Source organism: Pleurodeles waltl, chromosome 8, assembly GCF_031143425.1.
Source record: "Pleurodeles waltl isolate 20211129_DDA chromosome 8, aPleWal1.hap1.20221129, whole genome shotgun sequence".
NCBI classification, from domain to species: domain Eukaryota; kingdom Metazoa; phylum Chordata; class Amphibia; order Caudata; family Salamandridae; genus Pleurodeles; species Pleurodeles waltl.
In genome coordinates this window covers 457996534-458021564 of record NC_090447.1, presented here as the reverse complement: position 1 = coordinate 458021564, position 25031 = coordinate 457996534, and the positions used below count along the sequence as shown (strand labels likewise).

The window sequence follows — 25031 nt, the reverse complement described above, 5'->3', positions numbered from 1 at the left end:
GTAAAATTGCTTTAGCCTTCGGCTACAATAGCAACTAGATATTGTCCCATGCCCCTGTCCTACCTCATTCTACAGAAAAGCAATACTTCTTCTGCCATGACACTCCCTTATCTTTCCAATCCCTCTTTCCTCTTTCTAATTTTCCCAGCCACCCCTTCCTCATGCCTTATAGCAGCCTCCCACACACATTTTCTGCATGCTCAGAGCAGAATAAGGGATACTGTGTGGCATTCCGCCCAGCGATTCTGAGCCTGTACAGTTATTCTCCATTGCCAGAAGTTTAATTGCATAATATAAGCATGGTGCTCCTACTCTGTATTCACAGGTGCTGCGTTTCCAACACAGCAGTACTGTACAACTTGTGCTCAATGCCAGTGTCAAGCCACAACTAACAGATATGTTCACCCCCTCCAATCCATCATTAACCTAAAAACATCCAATGATGCTTCTGAACACTTCCACGAGAACCCACATGATCTTTCAGAGTAAGAAGAACACAAAACCCACTACAGAACTGCATACTGTTCACCCACCTGCCAACAATCACCAATATACAGCAGCAAAAGTTAGGTTAAAGTCCAGGATATACCATACCAGTACAGTTAACTAGCAAGATCCTCTGTTCCTGCATAACATATCTGTTTCCTATCGAGGAGTGCAGTCCCTCCCTTGTAAGATTATTTCCACCACTGTGTCTTTCTTGCATTCCTTTGCCCTGCCACTGTCTGAATACCCAGGATTCTGACCGCTTCTTCTAACTGGGTAACTTGGTATGTCTTATTCTTCTCAATAAAAAAACAGGCTGAATTTAAATAAGGACTTTTATTTTAGTTTATTGTGCCCAAGGAATTTTGTGATGAGAACTGTGCATATTATGAAAACAAATCTACACTTTTGCCATTAAGGGTTATGTTGGCTTCTTCTTTAGCGAAATGAAGAATTCCCTTGCTTAATATCAGTGGATCTTCCTAATGACATCTCCCAGCCTGAACCAAGCTCCTTGCAGTCAGAGCCAGCTCGAGGAGCTTATGGCCTGATGTGCTAAGAAGTGGTCACAAAATACTAGGAGCAATTTGCAACCAGTATTTTTGCAACCAGTGTGGTGATTTGCAAACTGACATCTGTACTCATAGGTCGACTAGCAAAGTACAGATTCCTGGTTTGTCGCAATTCGACCTACCTCATGAATAGTAAGGTAGGTCACAATGTGTGACCCAATAGGAACTGAGACCAACAAAGGGATGGCGGCCTGCTGAGGTCAGCCGACCACCATGTCTGTGAATGCTTTTAAATAAAGCATTATTTCAATGTAACCCAGTTTCCTTAAAGGAAAATGGGATGCAGTTGAAAAAAAAAAAAAAAAGTTTATGTTTCGTTTTTTGTAAAGGGTTCCTCGTTTTCGAATGGCTTACCACCTTCTTTGAGGTAAAGGTTTAATGCTTTGTGACCGGAAGTCAGTTGCAAAACATTAAGACATGCCAATCTGATTTGGTGTTCGGAAGGGGTGCATTAAACACGCCCGTTCCAAATACCGATTCGGTATTTGGTTGCAAACCTAACTTGTGATTCGGTAAAATGCTACCAAATCACAATTTAGTTCTGCACATCAGAAAAGGCCCTTTGTCAGGTACCAATGGCTCCATTCTGTAAATTGGCAACTTTGCGACAACAAAAAGGATTGTACATCTGGCCCTTAGGGACTTGTTTAGAGTTTGGCAGACTTGATATTCTGTTAAAATGTGACAGATAGAACTAGTGCAATAGACAGTTGGCAAAGTACAATGGGCCTGATTCACAAAAAACTCTCCTCAGACATGACGGAGACTCTGAGGTCGTGTCAGAGACTCCGCACTGATGGCAGAAACCACCAATGAGAAACTCCACTGCAGAGATTCACTCACGAATGCGGAGACTTCACTACGACTGCGGAGCCTCTGCCACAACTTTGGAGACCATTTGTGAATCGGCCCCAAATTATTAGCCCTACACACCATTGCCTCCATTGTATTTAAACCTACAAATTAATTTGAATAAGTTTCTGTAGAGACAGTATGTATTTCTAACTAAAACACTTGAACGTGGAATCAGATTAGTCTGAAAGGTTAAACCTTTCATAACAGTAAAGACTAAACTGGTAAAATGGATGAGGCCTTAAATCTGTCTCGTTAATGAGTTAATGTCACGTAGTGCTTGTCAACAGAAACGTTTGACTATCACTGTTATTCATTTTAGGTTTAAATCTTTTCAGGGCATAGAAACAATACAAAGAATTAACAAAAACCTCAAGAATCTGCAAAACCACCACCTCGGTACCCTTATTTCAAGTACTTAAAACACAGTATGAAAATTACTGGCAAAGACTAAAGAAAGGAAACGAAAGAAAAAGGGGCAAGCAGGGATTGAGTTTGTACGGGAAAAAAGAGAATAAATACAAAGGTAAATAAAGTTAAATAACGAGGGGGTGCAGGAAGTGTGGAATCAATCCCCTGAGCCCAGTTACAGACATTTAAAAACTCCTATAACTTTCTGCTCGCCCAAGTTTAGATAATGTCTAAATAATGGGGAAAATAAAGGCTACAGAAGCCTCTATTATACCCCTGCGTGGAGCAAAAAATACAATATCTTATATTTTTAAGAGCCTCTCAAATGGAGGCTGCTCTCTGCAGAAGACCTCTTCTTTCTCCTCCGGGAGGGCCAAGATGTCTTTGAAGAAGCCTGTATCACTTCCAGCAAGTGTCTCAGAGGCAATGAACGGAAAGCCCAGCACACAAACGTTGGCAGCTCTCCTGCTATTCTCTCTTATTTCACATTTGTTATAAGCACATTGCCTCTACTACTGTGCCGCTGTGCCCTAAAGCCCTCAAAGTTGTTTGCAGACTCCTCCATATTTGCCAGTCTGGATTCCAAACTATCCACCTGTGTTCCAGCGAGTATGTTGCTGTCTCCACGACCATGGTGGATTTGCCAACTACACTGGAAAAGTCATTCTTTGACCTTTGGGTCCCTTTACTGTCGATTTTGCCCTTGTCTACAACCGTCACTAAGTGGCTTTTCCCCTGTTCAACGAATAATGATTGCTCCCCCTCTCCAGGCCCCTTCCTTGCCTTGCCTTCAGATCGGGCCTGGATGCCTTATATTGTCTCTGGTATCTTTGTGGATGAGACCCAAGACCACCCACCCTATGAGAGTCTCAAATTGTCCGCCCGACTACCATGGTTGAGCCCTTGCAGTCCCCAGACTTCCCGCTGCCTCCAGTTATGGTCGTCGCAGGAGCTCCTCTATCTGAGTCCACTTCCTCGTCCTCTGGAGGACTCTACCTCCTCTGCCATGCTCCTAAAGTTCTGTCACCATTCCTGCCCATCCTCACATGCCTGGAACTCAGCCCAGCTTATGAAGTGTCAGAGGTGAGCTGCCATCTTGCTCACCTCCTAACTAAGCCCCCTGGGTACCTTGTATTACTTTTAAAAACAGAACTGTAGTAGCACCTACATTCAACAAATGTGGAAGGTGTATTTTTCTCTAAAGCATATGGATCTGGAATGAGATCAATGAAACTGTATTCCAAAAGTTAATATTATGAATGTCATTGTATTTTTTTGCATTACATTGAAAATGACAGTAGCAGTTTCAAAGCATAATGCAGGGATAAATTATAAGAGATATCAAATCTAGAATGATGTCACACCTGGCACGTGGTATGTGGTATTTGTATAGCACAAACACTAGCCAAAAGTGAGAACACTGTTGTACAGGATCAACGGCAAGGGTATAGTCAACAAGTGATAGAAGAGATAGCTGGGTTCTAGGAGAAGTGCACTGTTACTGCATCATGATGCAGTGTTGTTTAAAGGAGTGCATCTTAAATGGTTTCCTAACTTGGAGCAGTGTTGGAGCATTCCTAGTGGATACAAGGATGATGTTAACCAATCCTGGGTCCATAGATGAAAAAGGCCTGCTGACATTTTCCTTTTCTTACACTTCTTAGTTTCCAGTCTAATGGGGCCCTGGTTGCGGAGGCCAAGAGTCACCTGAGATGGTGAACTTATCTGCAAGATAAGTAGGGGTGTTGGCTGTGATGGACTTGTAAATAATGCAGCTGGTTTTGAAAATAGTAGGGGCTGACAAGGGGAGCCGGTGGGGTTCCAACAGTATGAAGATGAGTATTAGAAATTAGGTAAACGGCTGACTGGGATGTGAGCCCTGGTCATGTAGCAACCACAATCCTTGTCATGGTGAGGCACAAGCAAACCCCAAATTAACCTGTGTTCAACCCCCTGGTAGCTTGGCACATAGCAGTCCAGCTTAACTTAGAGGCACTGTATAAAGTATTTGTGCAGCACTTCAAACAGTAAAACAGTGCAAATACCTCACAAAAGATCCCACACCAGACTAGAAAAATGGACCAAAATGTACTAAATAAATCAAGACCAGAACTACAAAAATCTAATCAGTAGAATCGGAGTTATTATGTTTTAAAGAATAAACTGCAATGTGGCATCTAAAAGCATAAAGTGCCATCTGGGGCAATTTGATTCTGGTTGGGATCGAAGTCAAATGTTCAAGCTAACCATGATGGACCACGAGTGGGATACAGTCCCAGATTAGTCTAGCTGAATGGAGGGTCACAAAGAGCAGTCCTGGCTTTGTGTTGGTGGTCTACTCAGGTGAACGATGTTTGCTGTATGAGAGATGGGCTTGTGGCAGCTTGTGCTGATTTTCGGTGCAAGCAGCACAGTTCCAGTGCAAACAGACACGTTTACTCTTGCGAAGAGCCCTAAAGAATGACTTTAGGAGCTTGAGAGCCACACCACGGGCCCAGGACATGAGAGGCACCTCTTGGGGGGTCAGGAACTTATTGAAGATGGGTCGAGGAGCTGTGGTGAGCCTGGTATGTCCCTGGGTTTCTAAACAGGAGGCCAGCAGACTAGCTATTTGAGACACTTTGGGGGTTCTGTGTTCAAGATGGGATCCAGGTCCAGTTTTACCTCCCCAGGCAAGAGGGCAGCATGCAGCAGGTCAGCACAGCAAGGCAACAGGTCCTTCAGTGTAGCTGTCCAGCAGTCTTGTAGCAACACAGCAGCCCTCCTTTCTGGCAGAATATCCGCAGGTCCAGAAGTGTACCGAAGTAGTGGTGTCCGATGTCCTTCTTTTCTTTTATGCACTGGTTCCCTGGTTCAGAAAGGTGGGGGAAGCTTCTAGACTGTGCCTTTGAAGTGCATGGAATTCCCTTCCTCATCTGCCCTGGCTCCACACTGGCTGAAGTGACAATGCAGGGTTGTTAAACCCCTTGTGTGGAGACAGGGACACAGCCTACTCAGGTGTAAGTGAGGCTTCTCCCTCTTATCTTGTCAATGACGGCCCATCCAGTCACTCCTAACCTTCCATTGTGTGTGGCTGTCTAGGAGGAATACACAAAGCTCAACTGACAACTAGACCCTGTCATTTGATTAGATACAGGCTGAAGGAACCAAATGGTTAAGGCAGGAAAATGCCAACTTTCTAAAAGTGCCATTTTCAGAATAGCATTTTAAAAACCATCTTCACCATAAGTTAGGTTTTGAAATTGTGATTCCAGACACTCCAAACATGAACCAGTTATCTCTTCTCATTTGGAAAATACACTTCTAAATATATAATAGGGCAACACAAATTCAAGAGTTTTTCACTACCAGGACATGTAAAACCTAAAAGTACATGTTCAGCTTTTTAAATATACTGCGCTCTAGTCTTGGGGCTGTCAAAGGCCTACCTTAAGGAGGACTTATATGTATTTAAAAGGAGGTTTTGGGCTTGGCAAAAGGTTTATGTTGCAGGTCAATATGGCAGGTTAACCTCCACACACAATTGCATGGCTGAGACATGTTTAAAGGGCCATTTAAGTGAGTGGCACAATCAGTGCTGCAGACCTATTAGTAGCATTTAATTTGTAGGCTATGGGGATGTGTACTTCCACTTTGGTAGGGTTTTATAGGTAAATTAAATATACCAGTTGGGTATAGGCCAATATTACCATGTTTCGAGCAGAGAGCACAAGCACTTTAGCACTGGTTGGCCTATGTCCCAAGGCCAAAAAAATCAGGTTTAGCAAAAAGTGGAGGGAAAAGGACAACATTTTGGAGGTTACCCTGCAGGAAGGACCATTTCCAATAATGAGGCTCATATTTCTTCATATCCTGGATGAGATGTCCTGTGAACGATAGAAGGCCCTTAAGGGGTTCCAGAGTAGAGTCTAGAAGGCCATGGAGCAGGGTGTTATCACCATCCAGATGTGAAATCATTTATCATAACCTTCTGGTTCCTTAAGGGGGAATGCCAGAAACCTGATGAAAAAAATGCCTCTTCAGGGGGTTCCTGGATCTCCAACCATCTGATTTGAAGGAAAGGGTTAGTAGAACTGAGTCCAAAATCAGAGTCTAGGAGAGATCTACAATCTAAATGTTCATATCTCATCAGAAAGGCAATAAATGTGTTTTGCAAGGCAGGCCGTACGTGTCTTGTCAGCGTGAAGGGTGTCAGTCGATTGGAAAGGTGCATGAGACATAATCCTTTTAATTCAATGTGTTGCTTGATTTTGCAAAGATGTGGTCTCAGGGAAAATATGTAATCTCAGGGCATTGGACTGAGCATGACATGTGTAACATGGTTGTGTCCTCTCTGAAGCTTTTGTCTGTTCAGCATTAAAATATTCTTTTGCAGTAGTTTATGCTGGATATAAACACTTGCAAGACAACGTCAGTCCTTTCTGGTAGCAGTAGAATAAGCATTTCAGTGTTCCAATATGATTACAGGGGAGGCTCCGCGGAGAGGAGATATCATGTCTTTCTTTGCAAAGTGCATGGGGCCAACTGCAGAAAAGGAAACATCAGCGTTGTTTGACATGTGCTATGGAAGAAGAATCATCAGAAAAACAGTAAAAAAAAAATGAATAAAATACCCTGATGGAGTCCCATCTAAGGGATGAAATGTGTTGGCTGGGCTGATGTTGAATGATCATTAAATTAATAAAGAAAGGATTTTAGATTGAAACACAATATCTTAGCTCCTGCTTCATTGGATTTTTAGGAAACACTGAATTTTTATATGATCAGACTTATAAGAAATGCACTAGTATTACTGAATTCAAGGAAGTTTCTTTGGACCACCTTGGCACTTCCTTTCATGTATGGGTTTTGGTATTGGGTATATGGTCTCTGAGGAACAGGACCATTAGGAGAGAGAGTGTTGTATCCTTACACTCTAAGCACTAACACCTGTGCAGCTGCTTGTTGCCCATTATTGCTTTTCCAGCGGTTTTCAAATATGATTATACCTTTCCTTGTTTGAGACTGCGATCTGTAGTGCTATTTAATCGTTAATGGCTGTGCCTGGTAACACTCTGACTGAAATGTTACATACAGGAGAAATTCGGAAAAAACAATAAGAGCGACAAAAAGAACGAGTGGTATCTGTATCAGTTAGTATCCATGGACCACGTCAAAGATCATGACCAGTGGGTGGTCACCTCCCACTACTCTGACTCACTGATGACTTGGGAACTTGGGCAATTAGAAAACCCAAACGAAATTGAAAGTGGGAGGTAATTTTTACCTAGATTTAGAGTTTGGTCTGAGAAGTTTCAATTGCCATGTTGAAGGACATACAAGCTTTGCCAAGGCTGGTAGTTGAAAATCTGCCACATACAGATTTGTTTGCCAATGCCGTGGAGGGTTCTCAAAATAGTTACAGCTTCGGTAATGGGAGGATGTAGATCAATACTAGTGGATTTTCCAGTTCCAAACTGGTCATTGGTAAATCCCATCCAAGCGGGTATGTTGTTATCACCCATTTGTTTACCTCTCTAACAATCTGAGGGTGTTTATCATCATGTTTGGGACACTATGCTTACCCTTGTCTGCTACCAATCCCTCTTCCAGCCATTGGTGCAGACCAGTGACTATAAATTAGTTAGATGGCAGGCCAACATATCTGACACAGTCAGCTCCTAATCTTGGCACAGCCAGTGGTGTTTACTCTTGAAGCATGCTAGCATGTGTTGCACCAAAGGTACAGTAAACATGGTGTCCATTCCACCAAGAGATGTTAGTGATAATTTACTGTTTTACGCTAGGTTTCATGTTGCCTCTCTCGAATAACTAAATCACTTTAGAGGCCTCAAACCAAACCTCTCTGTATGTGGATGTGTTTTCTGTTGAAAAGGAGGTCCATGTCAGTTAGGAGAAAGGCTAGGATTCTTGTCTTGCTGTCTAAGAATTACACCAATACGTTTATCTCTTTCCTTATAAAATGCCAAGCATTGCCCACATTGTATCAGATTTGATCTAAGATGTTTCTGATTCCATTGACCAAGAAGCAAGGAACTGTTCTTGCTTACAGAAGCATTCTCCCTTGAGCGATACTGCTCACCAGAGCTGAAGAATTACATTTCCTAAAGTGGCTCCAGGGCAAGTGTATTATCTCACTAGTCTCCTTGTCGACCTGTGTTTAGGGCTGGTGTGCCTTGGAGCCAAAACGTATTATTCTGGATTCCAGATGAAGAGATGAGGAGAGAAATATGTAGATCAATGTTCTTGAAGCTAAATACATGCCTGCTTTAGCCTTTTTCCTAAGAGTTTATTGTGCTGATCTACACAGTCAAATCATTTGCCCGAAAATTTGGTTTTGTGTCAAAAACGCTTTTAGCTCAAAAATGTTATTCAGGGGGAAAAGATCTTCAAAGTCCACTATTTTAAAAGAAAATTTACACACACACAGGTTTGTTCAGTGTATAGAACGTTACAACCTTCGTCAATTGTGATGCGTGTAAACTTTGTAAAACTTCATAGGCTAAATTCAAAAACTGCCCCCTAATAATGGTGCCCATTATATTAAATAACCTGCTAACAGGGCAGACCTCACAAAAAACACATCTCAATATCACAAAATTACATTGTTTACTGCAGAGTTAAAGAATATGAACCCTAAGGGGTTACAAATGGAAGCAAAATGGTGAAAGTACTCAAACAATACAACAGGGCTGCCTCCAACTCAAAACGTAAATTCACCACCAGGTCATGCATACTTCTTAAAGAGCACTTTTGCAAAGCAGTGGACGCACAGAACAGGGCAAACAGTAACTGCTGAGTCATTACTAACTCCACCTAACCTCTCTCCATAATGCTCTCATTTCAGGAAACATGTAAAATTATGGCTCACATTTTTATCAATAAAGACAACAGTCTAGGCCAATATCTCACTTGAGTATGAAACCTGGATAGCACTCAAGTACATCAGCCCATGAAATTTGAAGCAGTAATGAAATGGAGGATCCCTTGAATAAACAAAAGGCAACAGAGACAGCTATCAATGTAGTTTTATCCTTGTTTCAAAAATAGCTCACTACATCTGTTTTCCATTAAACAAGCAAGCATGAAACTCCTACTGGAAGCCAACACCTCATTCGCTGCTTGCAAAACTGGATATGTTGCAGGTTCTCAAATAAGAAAAGGGTAATCTTTGTTGGGCTCCCTCAAAAACTAGAAACTGAGACACTTTTTATCTTACACTGGTTCCTTTACCAGCCAAGCATTAATGTTAGGAATTTAAGGATTAGGAATTTTCATTCATGCCGCAAATCACTACCGTTAATATGGATAACAATATAGGATACTTGTTGGTAGATTGTTGAAAACCCTTACGCTGCAGAAGTTGATTGTGGCAGGGTGTTGACTGGGGAGTGACCATCAGGATAAGGACATCCGCTATGCTTACTATTTTACCACATATATTCCTTGTCAGACCTTGCATCTTAAACATTTTGCCCGTTTAATATTCTGCTGTAGCTCCTGCTCCTCAGTCAGTCTCCAAATCATGTTATGCCGTCACATGGGTTAATGGAAGTGCCACTGTTTGATACTCACTCAACTGGTGCATTGTTATTTGTGGTAGTTCACCTGCATCTTTTTCCCTCTCAGAAGGTCTTTTTGACATGAATATGGTAAATGTTATCAGTTCCAGACATATCTTTTAGTAGTGACAGCCAGTATTCAGACCCTGTCGCACGTATGTCAAAATATCATCAGAAATAAATATTGTGTCCTACATTTAGAAATATATTACCTCACTGGGTGCTGATTCACTACTCCAAAGTGACAATATTTTTGTAAATGATATTTAAAACTCAATATTTACTTCTGACAATATTTTAACTATGGTATTCAGGTGCCATACCCTCTCTGTTTTCTGTAGACAGACTGTTGTTTAACCTTTGTTTTTTCAAACCATCTACCTTCCCTGCAGCCTGATGAAGGGCATTATGGCTTGTTCTTGCCTGGTAAAAGAAATATGAGGCCACCCTTCGAAAGACAAGTTGTAACCTAATTCTTCAGCACCTCTATATTCAAATACATCCCGCCATGCATCAGCATGAGTTCATCCAATACTTTCTGCCACAAGCAAAGACATCCTCCTTGAGGGCAAGGTTCTTGCTGTGGCTACCAAGGTTACTCTTGCAAAGATGTTGATCACTCAAGTACAACAGGCAAATTTAAAGATAATTTCAGCAGAGCAAGCATTTTATTCTTCATCTTAATTAAAACATATGTATTTAAAAAAGCAGCAGAAAATAACCTCTAGCATTCAGACATAAGAGGCACTGCCAACTGCTCTACCCCTGTGGTGGCCAGTGCTGAGGGCACGATTGCTCATCCATTTTTAAATCATTAACTTAGAATTCAATGAAAGTAAGTCACTACCAGATCTCTGACTGACCTCATGCATTCACAATGCTAGTTCTGAAGCTTGTAAGGCTATGCGATGTAAAAATACTTTTCACATAACACAGCATGTGTCCATAGTCAAGCTTCTGCACAAAAATGGAAGCTCATTAGAAATGTACTCTTATTTCCACTTCAACGAATTCTGCAAGCCAAAGGGGAACTTTTCATACCTAACACAAAAAAGAAAAAAAGGCTGAAGAACAATACAGTGTCAGACTAAGTGGAGAGTTATTTTGGGGCACATTTATAACATATAGGGTTTACACCTTTTCTTGACCACACTTTTTGGGTCCTATCTGGACCATTTCTGCCCAAATGTATATTATTTTTAGGCAGACCGATATTGGAACCTAAATGTCTGATATATTTTGCTTGGAGTTTGGTTATTTATAATCAATTGGTAAAAATCTAAGGGATATCATAGGTATATTTCTTTGACTGGCTAATTGAAAGGACATTTAACTACCATAGGGAGTATTAGGTCTAGGTAACGTTTCTTGCCTTGGTGTTATACACCAATAAGGGGGGCAGTAGAAACATGTTAGTGGGAGTGGAAGTTATAACTGGATGATCTAATAATACACACATTTCAATATTCAGCTATGTTTGTGCTCATTGTTTTTTTTTATCTGTTCCAAAGGCCGTGAAAATGTAAAATCCACCAAATTTGATTGACAAACATAGCAGTGCTTCTTTTCCAAGCTTCCTTCAACACAATCTTACTCTTGAGCATGCTCAAAACATTTTATAGCATTTACTTACTTACCTTCTTCGTAAATTCAGCAGTAGCAATGTGTGATTCCTGCAAGGTGATAGCGTACATTAATTTCAGAGTATGCATCTGTCGTGAGGCACTCCCTCTCTCTCGCCGTCTCTTTTCTCAGACTAATCCTAAAGAACTCTTTAGGCAGATTGCTCCAGTCCATTTGAATGAAAGCGAGAATTTAAATAAAGTAAGAACAATCACAATAAGGTAGTTCAAGGAACAGTGATTGCAGAAAAATATTGTTGAGATTTAAAAAGATGTTTTGAAATGTGTAAAAAATGTGTCACTGTCTGGGATGTAAAAAGCATGCATATGTACTTTTACTTTAAATTAAACAGTCATGCTCATTCAGAAAAATTCTATATAAAACAAGAAAAATTATGAAAATTTAGTGTTGTAAAATAGGGTGGAAGAAACAAGCGCATACTGGATCAAGGAACCTTTTCATTCTTCTGTCTGAGAGCTTTGGAGCTAGGCGCATTAAAGGATGCACAGGGGAAGACTACAACAAAGAGACATTGTGAACACTAGTAGGTACTAGTTATGTCATCAAACAAAAAGCAATCAAACAATGACACTGAACAGAGGTTAATGTTGATCATAAGTCAACTGAATGTACATTACATTACAATACTAGTAAGCAACATCCATCCCATTTAAGATTTTTTGATCAAATTCAGAGCACTAAATTATAGTGAAATTTCGAAAACCCTTTGAAGTGAGGCACGCTGGGACTTTGCATTTGACTAAATTGGATATTAAAAAACCCAAAAGTAGAAATAAAATGTTCTAATATAGCTAAATTTTGGTGTGAACATTTATAGAAGCAGCTGTGTTAAAAAAAAGTATTAAAACAGGATTTCAGGAGAACAGACTTTCAGCCAAAGTAAAGAGGTTAATTTCACACGAAGATTTATGGATCCAGCCATGTTTAAGACCTTCAAGAAACAGAACTTTCAGAACCAAAAATATCCTGGAATAACATGATGAATTTAGGATGGATGTGGCTTAGTCTCTCTGTGTCTCAAATTACAGTCCATTAAGGGTACAGTTTGTACTTAACATAAAGCTGCAATGATTGACCAGAAATACAATTACTTATTAGGCATCTCTTTGCCCAGTTTATGCTCCAGAATGAGACCCATTTCCTGTATTTGTGAACTGTTGTTCGATTTACTAAACAGGTAGTTTTTACACCTATATTTGTGCACTTTATAGTACTTCCCAATGCTTGAAAATGTATCAACGAAGGGCTATTCATGGCTATTTTGAGCACCTAAACTTAAACTGAATAATGAGTTCATGCTAGCTGAAAATGTTTACATCAGAAACCATCATTCATAACACAGGCACTACTGTATTTGCATTCAGCTGCAAGGCTTTTATGGCATATTACCTTGGGTGCAAAAAGTTATTTGACAGAGAATCGAATCTAAAATTCCATCCATAATTAAGAATCAAAAAACATTTTTTACAATGTTAACAGGACAGTTTAGCAGCGTGTAAAAATATGCAATGTTTGATACCTGTGAGAAGTTGAGTAAATGGATTTTAAATCAGACCATTAAAATAGACATACACCAAATAATTACTGCATAGATACGAAAAGACATTAGGTTGCTTCAAATTATATTAATTGTCAAAAAACAAAACTTGCTTTGTTTGGGATTTGAGAAAGTCTTCTTTGTATGCCTTGGCAAATGGCAGACACATTCCCTGGAAGCTCCATTGAGGAAGGGAGTCAGGGGGTGGCCAATTACCATCCAAGATGGTCATTCAAGAGCAAAATTCTCATCCCAGGATTCACAAAATCCATAAACATCTTGACCCACAGGACTCAATCTGCATACCGCCTACAGATGAACAGTGCAAAGGCGAGGAGGTCATGAGCCACCTGAAAAACCATCAAAACAGGCTAAGACCTAAAGAGAGGTGGTCCTGACCTGCAGGTGAGGCCTGCCTGACCAAAGCCGAGATTTGGGCCACCTCAGGCTAACTTCTGTCACAGTGGACTGCTCAAAGGTGAAAGACATGAGACAGGCATTCACCAGTGATACCTGAAGCGGGACGTTGCGAGTGCAGATCCTGGTGTATCTGCAGTGAGTTGTGGGACCCTGGATCTGGGTCTACACTCCTGTGAAGCAGCCAAACTTGTGAGGCGAGCACTGCTACGCTGAAGGGGGCACACTGGAAAAATACAGTAAGCAACCCCTCAGGGTATTGAACCTATGACAAGACCCATGACGTTTACGCTACAGTGGACTTGAGCATCCACCCACAAAGTTATTACCAGTTACACGTTAAACCTTACAGCAATTTAGCCAGGTCTCATGCTTACATACCACTGGCATGAGCGGGCAGGGAAGATACATGGCCTCCCCCACACTATGAACATGCTTTGCCAGGACACTGCAGGTAATAGCCTTAACAACAAGCATTTACAATGCAATGGGTCACCAGTCTGTGGGAGTTAGCGCTATTATCGTTGTAAATTCCTAAATGGATTTTTCTTGCCACGTAAATTGAAAATGAACAGCAAAACAGATGACATAAGCCAGCCAATTCAAAGCGCCACGGCCACCATGAACGTGAGCGTGAAGGAGATATACTAAGGGAAAAAGGAGTTCGCTCGTAGTTAAATGTTTCGGCAAACGTGCAATTATCCATGTAACAGGTTAATGGCCAATGTGACTGCACGACTGCCGCAAGGAGGGACAAACGTAAAGCATTTACCAATTATGAAAAAGGATTTTTGAAAGGCGTGGTTAAAGGCCCAATGATAGATTACAACACATCAGAGCGCTTGTGCACTCGACCTAAAAAAGGTCTATGGGAAAGAAAACAAATATGCACACAAGCGAGTGACTGTGGCTGGGCCCTTGGAGCTGAGGAGAGGTACAGGAAGAAATGTGATAGGAGGAGGATCCTTAGCGGGCCAGCAACGCTTAAAATAAAGTCCCAGACATGAATTATCTGATGCATCCTTGACACTACCGCTTCTGCAGGGCAAGAATTACACTATAGTCCATGGATACTCAAAGTACGCCCGCGGGCCTCATGCGGCCCCTCTGACCTTTACATGCGGCCCTTCGAGCAACAGGAGCACTGGGCAGCTGTTTGCTCGACTCTGCACTAACAATAAAAATATTAAATACACGCACAATCATTTATTTCAAGCTCAATTGGTGTTAAAGAAAGGAAGTAACTAGGGACTCCTGCACTTAACTTTAGAAAAACCTTCATTTTTGAAGACATCTTGCAACACAAGTGTAAGACTAAGCCTCTTCAAAATTAAAAAAGTGTATTTAATTAACATGCAGAACCTTTTCGCCTTAGTACAATTTATTTTATCAGTGCATTGAGATGTGTCCATTTAAAAGTGATAGTTTTCAAACATAAATTTGGAAACATAAATTTGGAAACATTAATTATTTCCCTTACCCTGAGAACACCACCAATAGTAAATTAAAGAGACAAGTCACTTGGTATGTGCGCTTTATGGGTGGCCTGGGTTCCTATCATACATGAACAACATTACACTTTAATAAATCAAACATAGAAGCAGGTTTTGTGCAGCACACACCATGAATCACGTATTTCGAGGTCACCTTAAATGTGATAATGCAGAAAAAGGAGGGAACGTGAGACTAAACAATTGCCAAGGATCACACAATTTGGAAAAGTGGGTAAGCCGGGATTAGTTCTAGGTTTTCTGGTTTCCCATTGTTTATTTCAGCCACTAGATGTAATAATTTGCTTCTCCTACACCTACCTTGCCACCAATCACCCCAGCCAACCCACCCGAGCGTCACTGCCCTGGCATCAATGCGGCCCCCATGCACGTCACAGACCAAACTTTTTGGCCCCTGGGAAAATGTTTGCCAGTACCCATGCTATAGTCCACTCAGGCTGATACTGCCAGCTTAAGTTAACAATCTTCGAAACTGGTGACTGGGATACATAAGAAAACAATGGGGAAGACGGACCCCAATAGTGAAAGGGTCCAGAACCTACGGCAATGACAATGATCTCCCTCAACTGGCGCAATTTGCATAGTTTGCTTTTGCCTATTTACACACAAGTACATCTAATTACACAAAATACAAAACTGGCACTTTGCTTACATTTTAGCGTGAAATGCATCCTCACGTCCATATTGGAAATGAAGATACATTTCACGCAAAATAAATAATGGAAAATTTGCAAGTGCCACAAACTGCAGCCACTTGATTCTGGTTGTTTGCATTGTTCCATGCGTTTGCCAAAAGATTATTGCTTTGAACGTTACATAGCAAAAAATTACGCGAGATTATATTTAGGTAATTTAAATTTCGCCTGGGCGAAAAAAAAACACCCAGGATATAGAACCATACCATAAAGAAATTCTGCTCGAAATGAGGTCGAGTCTAGAGATTGTTGACGGCAAAATGGATCACCTCCTCACGTGGCTCAATCCAGGGGAGAAATTAAGAAGATTACATTTTTTCAGAGCTGCTCATAGTGGAAAGGGCACACACAGCCCTTAGACCTAGGCCCACCAGGTGCGGCCACAGATTAATGAACACCCGCCTCTTATATTATAAATACTGTACTGTGCCCTGAGACTAGGTAAAGAGAAAGGGTGACTAAAATAGCAGCGATCAGTCATTTTGTCGAACACTGGCTTCACAGCTGCTATCCAGAAAGCCAGGTGACCCCTCGCCAAAGTCACATCCTACTCAGATGCTTGAATGCCTATTTCTCAATTTGGCAAAAGTATGCCTGTAGTGTAACAGCCTCACAAAATTCCTCAAATGCCCTTTGAAGGCCTTGAAATTTGTGAAAGATAAGACCAAAAAGCATTATAACAATCACCAGAAGACTAAACACCCTACAGCGGAGACCACAAGTCTGATGGGTGATGTAGAATGAATATAGAGTCACTCATGTAGTAAGGAACACAATTACAGGACATGCTGGTATCGCCTACTGCAACCAAACTTCTGAGCGCACACAAGCATGACTGACTATTCTACATATTGAACTCTAATTACATGAATATATACAACTCGGAACTCATTTGTTCTCAGGACCCTATTGAAAAACAACTCAGAGAATTAAGAGGTACTTGACAGCTTTTTTTTTTACATTACTGCTGGCAACCGCACCTGATGCAGTGAGGTGACCACTGCTGGTAAAATTGCATACGGCTCCCACTAATGTAATCTTGCCTGATGTGGTCACTACTACAAAACTATTACTATTAGTAGCTCACGATGATTTTCATTGAACATAAGTACCTCTTATTACAAAAAAAGTAGGAGACCCAGGCTCTACACAGAACCTGGAGCTAGAGTACATACAAATCACTACACCTGACTCATTCCCTCTTGATGAAATATTCGGCAGGGTTGCCCTCAGTCATTACAACTGAGCACTGACCTCCTGGTTAAGCGAAGTTCACTTAGACAGAAGTATTACATTTCCCACAAAGGGCTTCCTCCTATCCCTAAACACGAATGGCATCCTAATATTTACTAAAACACTGAGACTAACAGAGAGAATACAACTAGGAAATAATGTGCTTATGAGGTTACTTGGGAATCCAAATAAACTAGTCGAAGTCAGAGATGCTCCCTCTTACAGATGGCACCATAAAACCAGACCTGGAGTTCCCACTTCAATGGCGAAAGAAATTATTAAGTATTTGTGTAATTAGGGGGCGTGGCCAAGATGGCGGCGAGAGCAGACGTATAAAGTCGGTGGGGACACTGCATCGGCGGTCGGAGGTGACCGGTGACGTGGAGGACCTGCTGTGGGCGACCGCCAGTCTGGAGTTGAGCCTTGAGGATTGTGGAAATGGGTACGACCCGTGGTTTCCTGAGGGCTGGGTGATGGTGCCCCCCCCGTCTGCACCCCCATTGCCCCCTCCCGCTCCCCCTTGCAGACAGCTGACCGGCGGCAGAGCCCGGGAGCTGGAGTGGACGGCAGTTCAGCACTGGTACACCGTGCAGAGACGGGACGTGGTGTGGAGCAGAGGGCCCGGGCAAGTCGCTGCCCAGTGAGAGGTACGAGCAGCTGGGTGCGCGACGGAGCTGGCGGGGCTTGGCTGACTCACCCCCTCACTTGTAGAGGAGGATAATCGATTACTTCCCCGGCCTACCGGAGGCCTACCTGCCCCCCAACTGCGCCAGAGGCCTGAGGGACCGGACAGGGCCTGGGGGTGCCAGAGCGAAGCTTGACTTAAGCCTACCTCCCTGCCCCAGGTAAGGCCCAAAGCTTCCTGGGGGCCAGATGATGGTGCTCCCCCCGTTTGCCACTGTCTGCAGAGGGCCAACCAGTGGAGGAGCCCTGGGGGCTCAGGGAGCGTGTGGAGACAGGCCTTGGCATGGAGTGAAGAGCCCTGGCGTGCCACAGCCCAATGAGAAGTACAGTGGGGCTGGATGCGCGGCGAGGCCAGCGGGGCCTGACTGACTAACCCCACTGGAAGGTGAGGGGGGCTGACTAATCCTCCAGCTTGCCAGCAACTCACCTGGCCCCGCATTGGGAACCTGGAGATTTGGGTGGGACCTAGAGGTGCCGGAGTGGAGCCTGACAGAGGTCTAACAAACTGACCCCCCGGCAGGGAATTACCAGGGGGAAGTCCACCAGAGATATGACGTACGACGGGCCAGTAGAGGCGGGGGCCCGTCAGGTGACACCAACGTGTGGGCGAGTCTGGGGGACAGAGGGGTGAGGTGAACAGTTCAATAAGCTCTCCCCCTCCTCATGCAGAAGACATACAGGAGGAACTGGTGAAAGGGAGAGGATTAGGGGCCTCCCCCCGCTGCACATCCCACCGTCTTCTTATTTCACTCCCTGCCGACAGGAGGACTGGCGAGGGGCCGGGCGGGGCAGGTGAGCACAGAGGATGGCCTGCAACATAGAGGGGCATGGAGGATATCCCCCCAACCCCTGGAGGGGTAATGGCACGGAAGGAGCCCCAGTGACAGGGCGGAGCCGCTACTGTCGAGGTTGTAGGAATCCTGCCAGCACTAGAAGCCAGAGCAGACTAACGCTGAAATAGCAGTGGAAGAGACCCTCCTATAAATAACTACGGTGGACCGAGACCGCAACGGCACCGGATTTGGGAAGGAGAGAGGTACAGTCTGTAATCGCCAGGGCCCCAATGACATCAGGGTGAGCCCCAAATAAGGACAGAGAGGGGGGACTCGCTGTGCACTGGGAGTGAGCCTGAAAAGAGCGCTATCAATATCGAGTACCCAGTGACATGGGGAAGGCGAGTAAGAAAAGAGAGGCGGGAGTTGACAGCACTGACCTGCTGTCAGGGACTGTGACTGAGGAGCAGTTAGAGAGTCTCTGCCGGCTGCAACACTTGGGGACACACTGCAGGCGATAACAGCCACCCGTGAAGCATTGGAAATGAATACTGACACTCTGGGAGCTGAGTTTGGACTACTAAAGGATGATCACCGTTGATTGGCCGAGAGGGTTACAACAAGGGAAAGAGATTTTGCTGATGTCCCTGCCACCATGACAAGGGTGCATCGTGACTATCGGAGTTTGAGGACAAAGTCAGAGTCCTGGAGCAGAAGGCAGACGACGCGGAGAATCATTATAGGTGAAATAATATACTAATTCTAGGAGTTCCAGAAAAATCAGAGGGTCGGGACATGTTTACCTTCCTTGAAACATGTCTCAAAGCCAAAATAGCACCAACTGGGCTCTCAGCGTTTTTAGCGCTAGAGAGAGTGCACAGAGTCCCTCCGCAGCCACCACTGCCCCCACCTAGAGCAATAATAGCACGACTCCTGCACAATAAAGACAGGGACACAATATTGGCCCAAGCACAGGAGAAATAATGTTGGGCAACAATAGGATTATGATATTCTCTGACTCCTCGAAGGAAGTCCAAACCCGTAGGAAGACGTTCCTTGCTGCAAATTGGAAGCTGAGACAAATGGGCCTGACCTATGCTATGATCTACCCGGCCCGACTACAAGTTCTATCACAGGGAGCCACCTTCTTCTTCAATACACCGCAAGAGGTATGGTCCTGGATTGAAATGCAGCCAGTGCAGTTACAGGAAGCCCAGACCTGGCAGTCGCCCAGACCTGGCAGTCACCCATACCTGGCAGTCCCTGCGCGCGAGGCTCACAAAACAGAAGAAGAGGAAACCACAATGAAGCACCCCCACTGAGGAGGCGAAGCACGCCCAGCGCTGGGTGCTTGCAAATATAGTGGTCTTTGGAAAGGGAGGTCAGGCCAGCCCTACTCCTTGAGGAGAGAGCCTGATAGAAGGAGAAGAAAAAAATGAAATTGCCTTGTAACAACACAGTCTGACCCTTCGGACCTGTCAGATTCTGATTTGGAACTAACCTTAGTCATGCCCAGATGGCAGATGATCTCCTCTGACATCCACAGACAAAAGGACTAAAAATGTGCCACAATTGGTTAACATAAGAGCGGAAGAATCTTGGGCAATGAGGCAACATGCTTGATGCAAGACCTGGAGGAGAAGCAACGTTGGCCATAATGGGGGAGGTCCAAACCCCAATGATTAGAGTCGCCATAAAGGAAGCTATGCTATTTCCGGGCGGCCAAAATTCTGCACTGACGGCTGGTCTAACGGCTGCACCGGCACCTGGTCCCGAGCCACCCCTTAACCGGAGAGGTGGAAGATACCATACTGTTGGTGTCTGTGGTTACAGTTTGGACAGGAAAGTTTTTTGTCCTGGGGAAGGGGAGTTGGGTTGTTATGTTGTTGTTTAGATTGTTGGGGAAAAGCGCAGTATTCAATGAAATGGGTGAATTCTAGCTAAGAGTCACGTATGCCTGGCCCCAGCGCTCCCTTACACAACTAATGCTGACCCGGTTGGGACCAAACCATTAATGCTACCTTGCAATATGCCGGTTCCCGCACACTATAACATAATCTACTGGAATGTGAGTGGAATCCACTCCTTAATAAAAAATATAACGTTTTTTCCTACTTGACCCACAGGGGAGCTCAACTGGCATTGCTACAGGAAACACAACTACAACAGAAAGAGGGGCAAGCTTTACAACTGAGGTGGAGGGGTGAACTGTACTATACAAGCTATTCTGCATATGCTAGGGGTGTACTAATTTGTGTTAATCCTAGGGTCCCGTTTCAATACACTGCTCATAAGTGGGACCCTGAAGGGTGTTTTGTGGCACTCCAGGGTCCCCACGGCACAGGAAAGACATCACTATCATTAATATTTACACCCCCAATGTCAACCAGGCTGGTTTCTTTGGTGAACTTTCCCATCAATTAGCACCATACATGATAGGAGAAGTCCTAGTGGGAGGTAACTTCAATTGTGTCAGTGATCCTGACATGGATAGGACCCGCCCCCTCGCTAGATGGGACATTGATACATAAGCTCGCTCACACATTTAAGGACTCGGGAGAGAATAGGAATCTGATTGATACATGGCATGCGTTATACCCACAAGGGCAGGACTATTCATACTTTTCACCCATGTACAATTTACATGTAAGGTTAGAAAAATTTCTAAGTTGACCGCCGCTGTACCAGAAAATACACAACATAGAGTATCTTACTAGAGTCAGATCATAGCCTGGTACTACTATATTTCACTGGGGTATAGACCCTCCCCCCATACCCACATGGAAGCTTAGGCCAGAGGCACTGCTGGATCCCCCATTTAGGGGACAAGTAGGTACATGATTCACACAATACTTCTGAGAGAACGAACAGTCTACTGACTCCAGAGGCTTGGAATGGGCTGCCTTTAAGACGGTCCTAAGGGGTCGCTGCATAGCAGAATCAGTGGGAGTGCAACAAACCCTCCTTTGGGAAATTCAGACTGCAGATGCAATGCTGAAACAGATTGAGGTTGAAACTGTGGGGAGACAAGCTGATAAGGAGGCTCTACTACAGGCCAAAGAGCAAGTGGCAAAACTGGTGGAACGACTCTGCTGTCATGACTACCGAAAATATTTGATAAAAACCCACATGAATGGAGATAAGGCAGGGAGACTATTGGACTGGTTGGCATCGCCAAATGTTCGAGGGTCCCCGATGGTGGAGATTCAGGCAGAGTCTGGGTTATCACTGACCACACAAGCTGAGATTAATGGGGCTCTTCCATGACTACTATGCTACTTGGCTAAGGTGTCAAGTTTCCAAGCCAGGTTAGGAGACTAACTGTGCTTCTCCTATTACTAGTGAGGCAAAGACTATGGAAGACGTGTGAAAGGATCCCGCTGAGTCCGTTGACATTATAAGATTGGTTTAAGAATGCTGCCATGTGCAACAAAACAGTAGGGATATACGCTGCAACCAATCAGATCTGGACAATGGAATACCTTGGGCCCAATCAGATGCTATCTGTGAGAGGTACCGGACAACACTGGTAGTCATGACACTAATACATCACAGTGCTAGTAAGTAACCTATATGATGCTTCATCTTCGGTGTGTAGTGACATGAAAGGAACGAGAGATCGAATACTTAAGCTTCTAATGCACTAATGTGTGGAAGAAGGGGATGTAAATGGAATGTGGCCTCTGTGGGAATCGTTTTAGTGCTGTTCATGTATGGCAGTTGCAGCGCCTATTGTGTCACTCAAAACATGACAGAACATTCACTTGTGGAGTGAAGGTGAGCGATAGACGCACATCATGTTGTCCCCACCATCCTTTTTGACCCAGATTTAGGAGGGTGATCCAGAGTTACCCTATTGAGGATAGTGGTGCTATATTAAATTGACTGCTATGTGCATGGGTGGGGGCTGATGGGGCTAGTCAGTGACCAAAGAGAGGTGGATCCCATCAAGTCCCACAGCACTCACAAAAACTAAAGACATACTTGAGGATCAAAAACAAAAATCCAATTTAAGCATGCTGAAAGCAAACACAAACAAACCTAATATAGGCATAGCTGCCTTGATGTAATGTGTTAAGTATACCAAAGGGCTCAGAAAACACTCTCAAGAACAAGGGATAAACGTTTTTAAAGATTTAAGGGCAGATGAAAGAACCCCTCGAGCCATCTAATGACACATTAGCTTCATTTTTTTAATGCTAATATGGCATTAGATGGCCAAAAACACCGCACCAGATTTACCAAGTTGCCAATGCATGCAGTGGGCCACTTTGTAACCCTTGGTGCTACATCACACACGTGCCATGTATAATGTATGCAAAGGGGGCATTCCTCCATTAGGGGGGCTGAAAAAATGGCACAAAGAAATCTCTTAGATTCCTTTGCCCCATTTTTTCAGCACTTTGAATGCCTGCTCAGAGCAGGCATTAAGAGGAGGCAGACCATTATTCATAATGGGCCTCAATGGGCTTTGCAGGATTAGCGATAAAAATGGACGCTAGTTCCCTAAATACCACCACGGTGCACGGTATCTTAGATTCGGCACACACATGGTGGTATTCGGGGGGGCGCTAGGGGGCATAACAAAAATGGTGCTGCACTGGGTGCAGTGCCACTTTTCTTAAATCTGGCCCTTAGGGTCAGATTGCAGCAGTGGAACACTGAGCAGCTTCAGCCATGAGTCAGTGGGGCTTGAGGTTGCTGATGACTTGCAGGAGAGACATAGTTATTGACCTCGAGACACCAATTCCACTAATGCCCAAAACAAATCATAAAAACTAACGGTGCACTTAAGGGAGAGGCAGAAAGACCAATTAAACATGTTGAAAGCCAACTTAAAGGCGCTTAGGATAAGCAACTCTGCTTGGCACTAATGTATCATAAATACACAAGGGCTGAGAAACTGCAAAAGGGACAATGGATAAAGTCTTAAGGTTCAGGGTCCGGCTGCATTAGTGGGGCTAGGTTAGGTACTCTGTCACTCGTGTATTGAGATGGCTGACGAGTGCAAGGGGGCTTTATACTGAGAGTAGGGATGATGAGTTTCCGTAGTTTTGTCAGGTATCATTGTAAACTGTGGCTTTATTTGAGCACCACTAACGTAGATTGGTAACGCTGCTATGTGTATGTGTGTTGATTCTGAAGGAGATTAGCAGATAGAAATGGAAAAGTAAGTGAACGATGCTGCCTTGATCTTTGTAAATCAGGGTCGAGTGGCTGCAGAAAAAATTTCTATACACAAAGGTAATGTTCAGCTAAGTTTAAACATTTGTTAAATGGCTCTTATTTACTTTGCTCGTGTATGTCCCATCTCAGTACAATTATATAACCAGGATGTGCCAGTTACGGATTCTCATTTGCTATGGTCTATGCTCTCAACAAAATTTGATCTGTAAAAGTGTGACTGAGTAAGTTTCCCAACCTGTTTGGCAATATTACAAAGTTGTTTTGAAATAAATCTTTAACTATTTTGGTCTGATTTGCCTTTTAGTTGCATATTTTTGAAACGCCTTCTGCCAGCCTTTGAGCTTTAGTTTTTAGCTGACTTGGCCATTGGTAGAGCCACCAGAATAAAAACAAGCATTGGCAAAGTCATAGGTCTCGCCTATGCAAAATTTATTAGCTTCGTCAATGTTTTTAACATGTTGCACAGTAGTTGAGCTTTTGTGCAACACAGCTTAAAGTAAAAAAAAGAAATGCGCTATGATGCAGTCAATGTTGGCCACGTCATAGTGCTTTTTGTTTTTTGACTTTTAGCCATGTTGCACAAAAGCTCAACTGTTGTGCAACATGTAAAAAAACAGTGGCAAAAACCAATATATTTTGCATAGGTGCAACCTACTGGCTTTGTCAATGCTTGGTGTCTGTTGTGCTTACAAGGAGGCAAATCTCTCTGATGCTTCATGTAGAGCAGTGATGTGTTCTTTACAGCAGCATTCATCTACATCTGAGCAAAAATGTAAGAAGTTAATTATATTGTTTTCAGACTAAACGATGGATTGACTGTCCTAAAATGGTAGTACAGTTTGTTTTATTAAAAGATGTTTGAACTCGTAAACAGAACAAAAAGCAATCTAAAATGCACTGCAAGTTTCTTGTGCTATGCACTGAGGATTTTAAATAGAATTATATGGGGTATGTTCACTATTACTGACGGTGGTGATGCACTGGGGAAGTAAGGAACTAGACAGACACCTTTGTCATATTGCTTAAACAACAGCTTTATGAGAGACTGCAGACGCAGCCATCTCGGTGCACGTGCAAAAGTAAATAAAAAGAGACTACCTGATGGCCAGTGAGAGGACACTGCCACCAAAAGCAGTACTTGGTCCAAGGTCTACTGCATGGACAAAGAATCTGAAAAGTAGGAGATAGCCAGAGACCAGGAGGGGTTTCTGACCAATAGGAAGCAAGGAATTGAAATCCATGTGGGAGCCAGCCAAGGGTAAGTAAAGGGGCATGGGAGCTATGTGGGAGCCAGTCAGTGGTAAGTGGAGGTAAGTAACAGGCGGGCTCTAATTCCCTTTCAAGATTTTTTTTCAATACAATAGATTTCACAAGCAGAGAGCAAGCGCTTTTCAGGCGAAACCTAAAAGAGTGGAAGAAAGTTACGGTGTGCCTGTTGTAGATAGTAAAATTTGTCGTAATGCAGTC

At 43.4% G+C, this 25031-nt stretch overlaps 1 protein-coding gene across 4 annotated transcripts in view; it reads right to left on the bottom strand.

Moving 5' to 3' along the window:
• NMS (neuromedin S) overlaps positions 1–25031 on the bottom strand; it is a 418782-nt gene that overhangs the window by 61060 nt on the left and 332691 nt on the right. For 2 of the 4 annotated variants that reach the window (XM_069204401.1, XM_069204398.1), the window contains one exon: positions 11521–11556. The exons of the other annotated variants lie outside the window; for them this stretch is intronic. In XM_069204401.1, coding sequence (XP_069060502.1) covers positions 11521–11556 — 36 coding nt within the window. The remainder of the gene's footprint in view (positions 1–11520; positions 11557–25031) is intronic. 4 annotated transcript variants of the gene reach the window in all.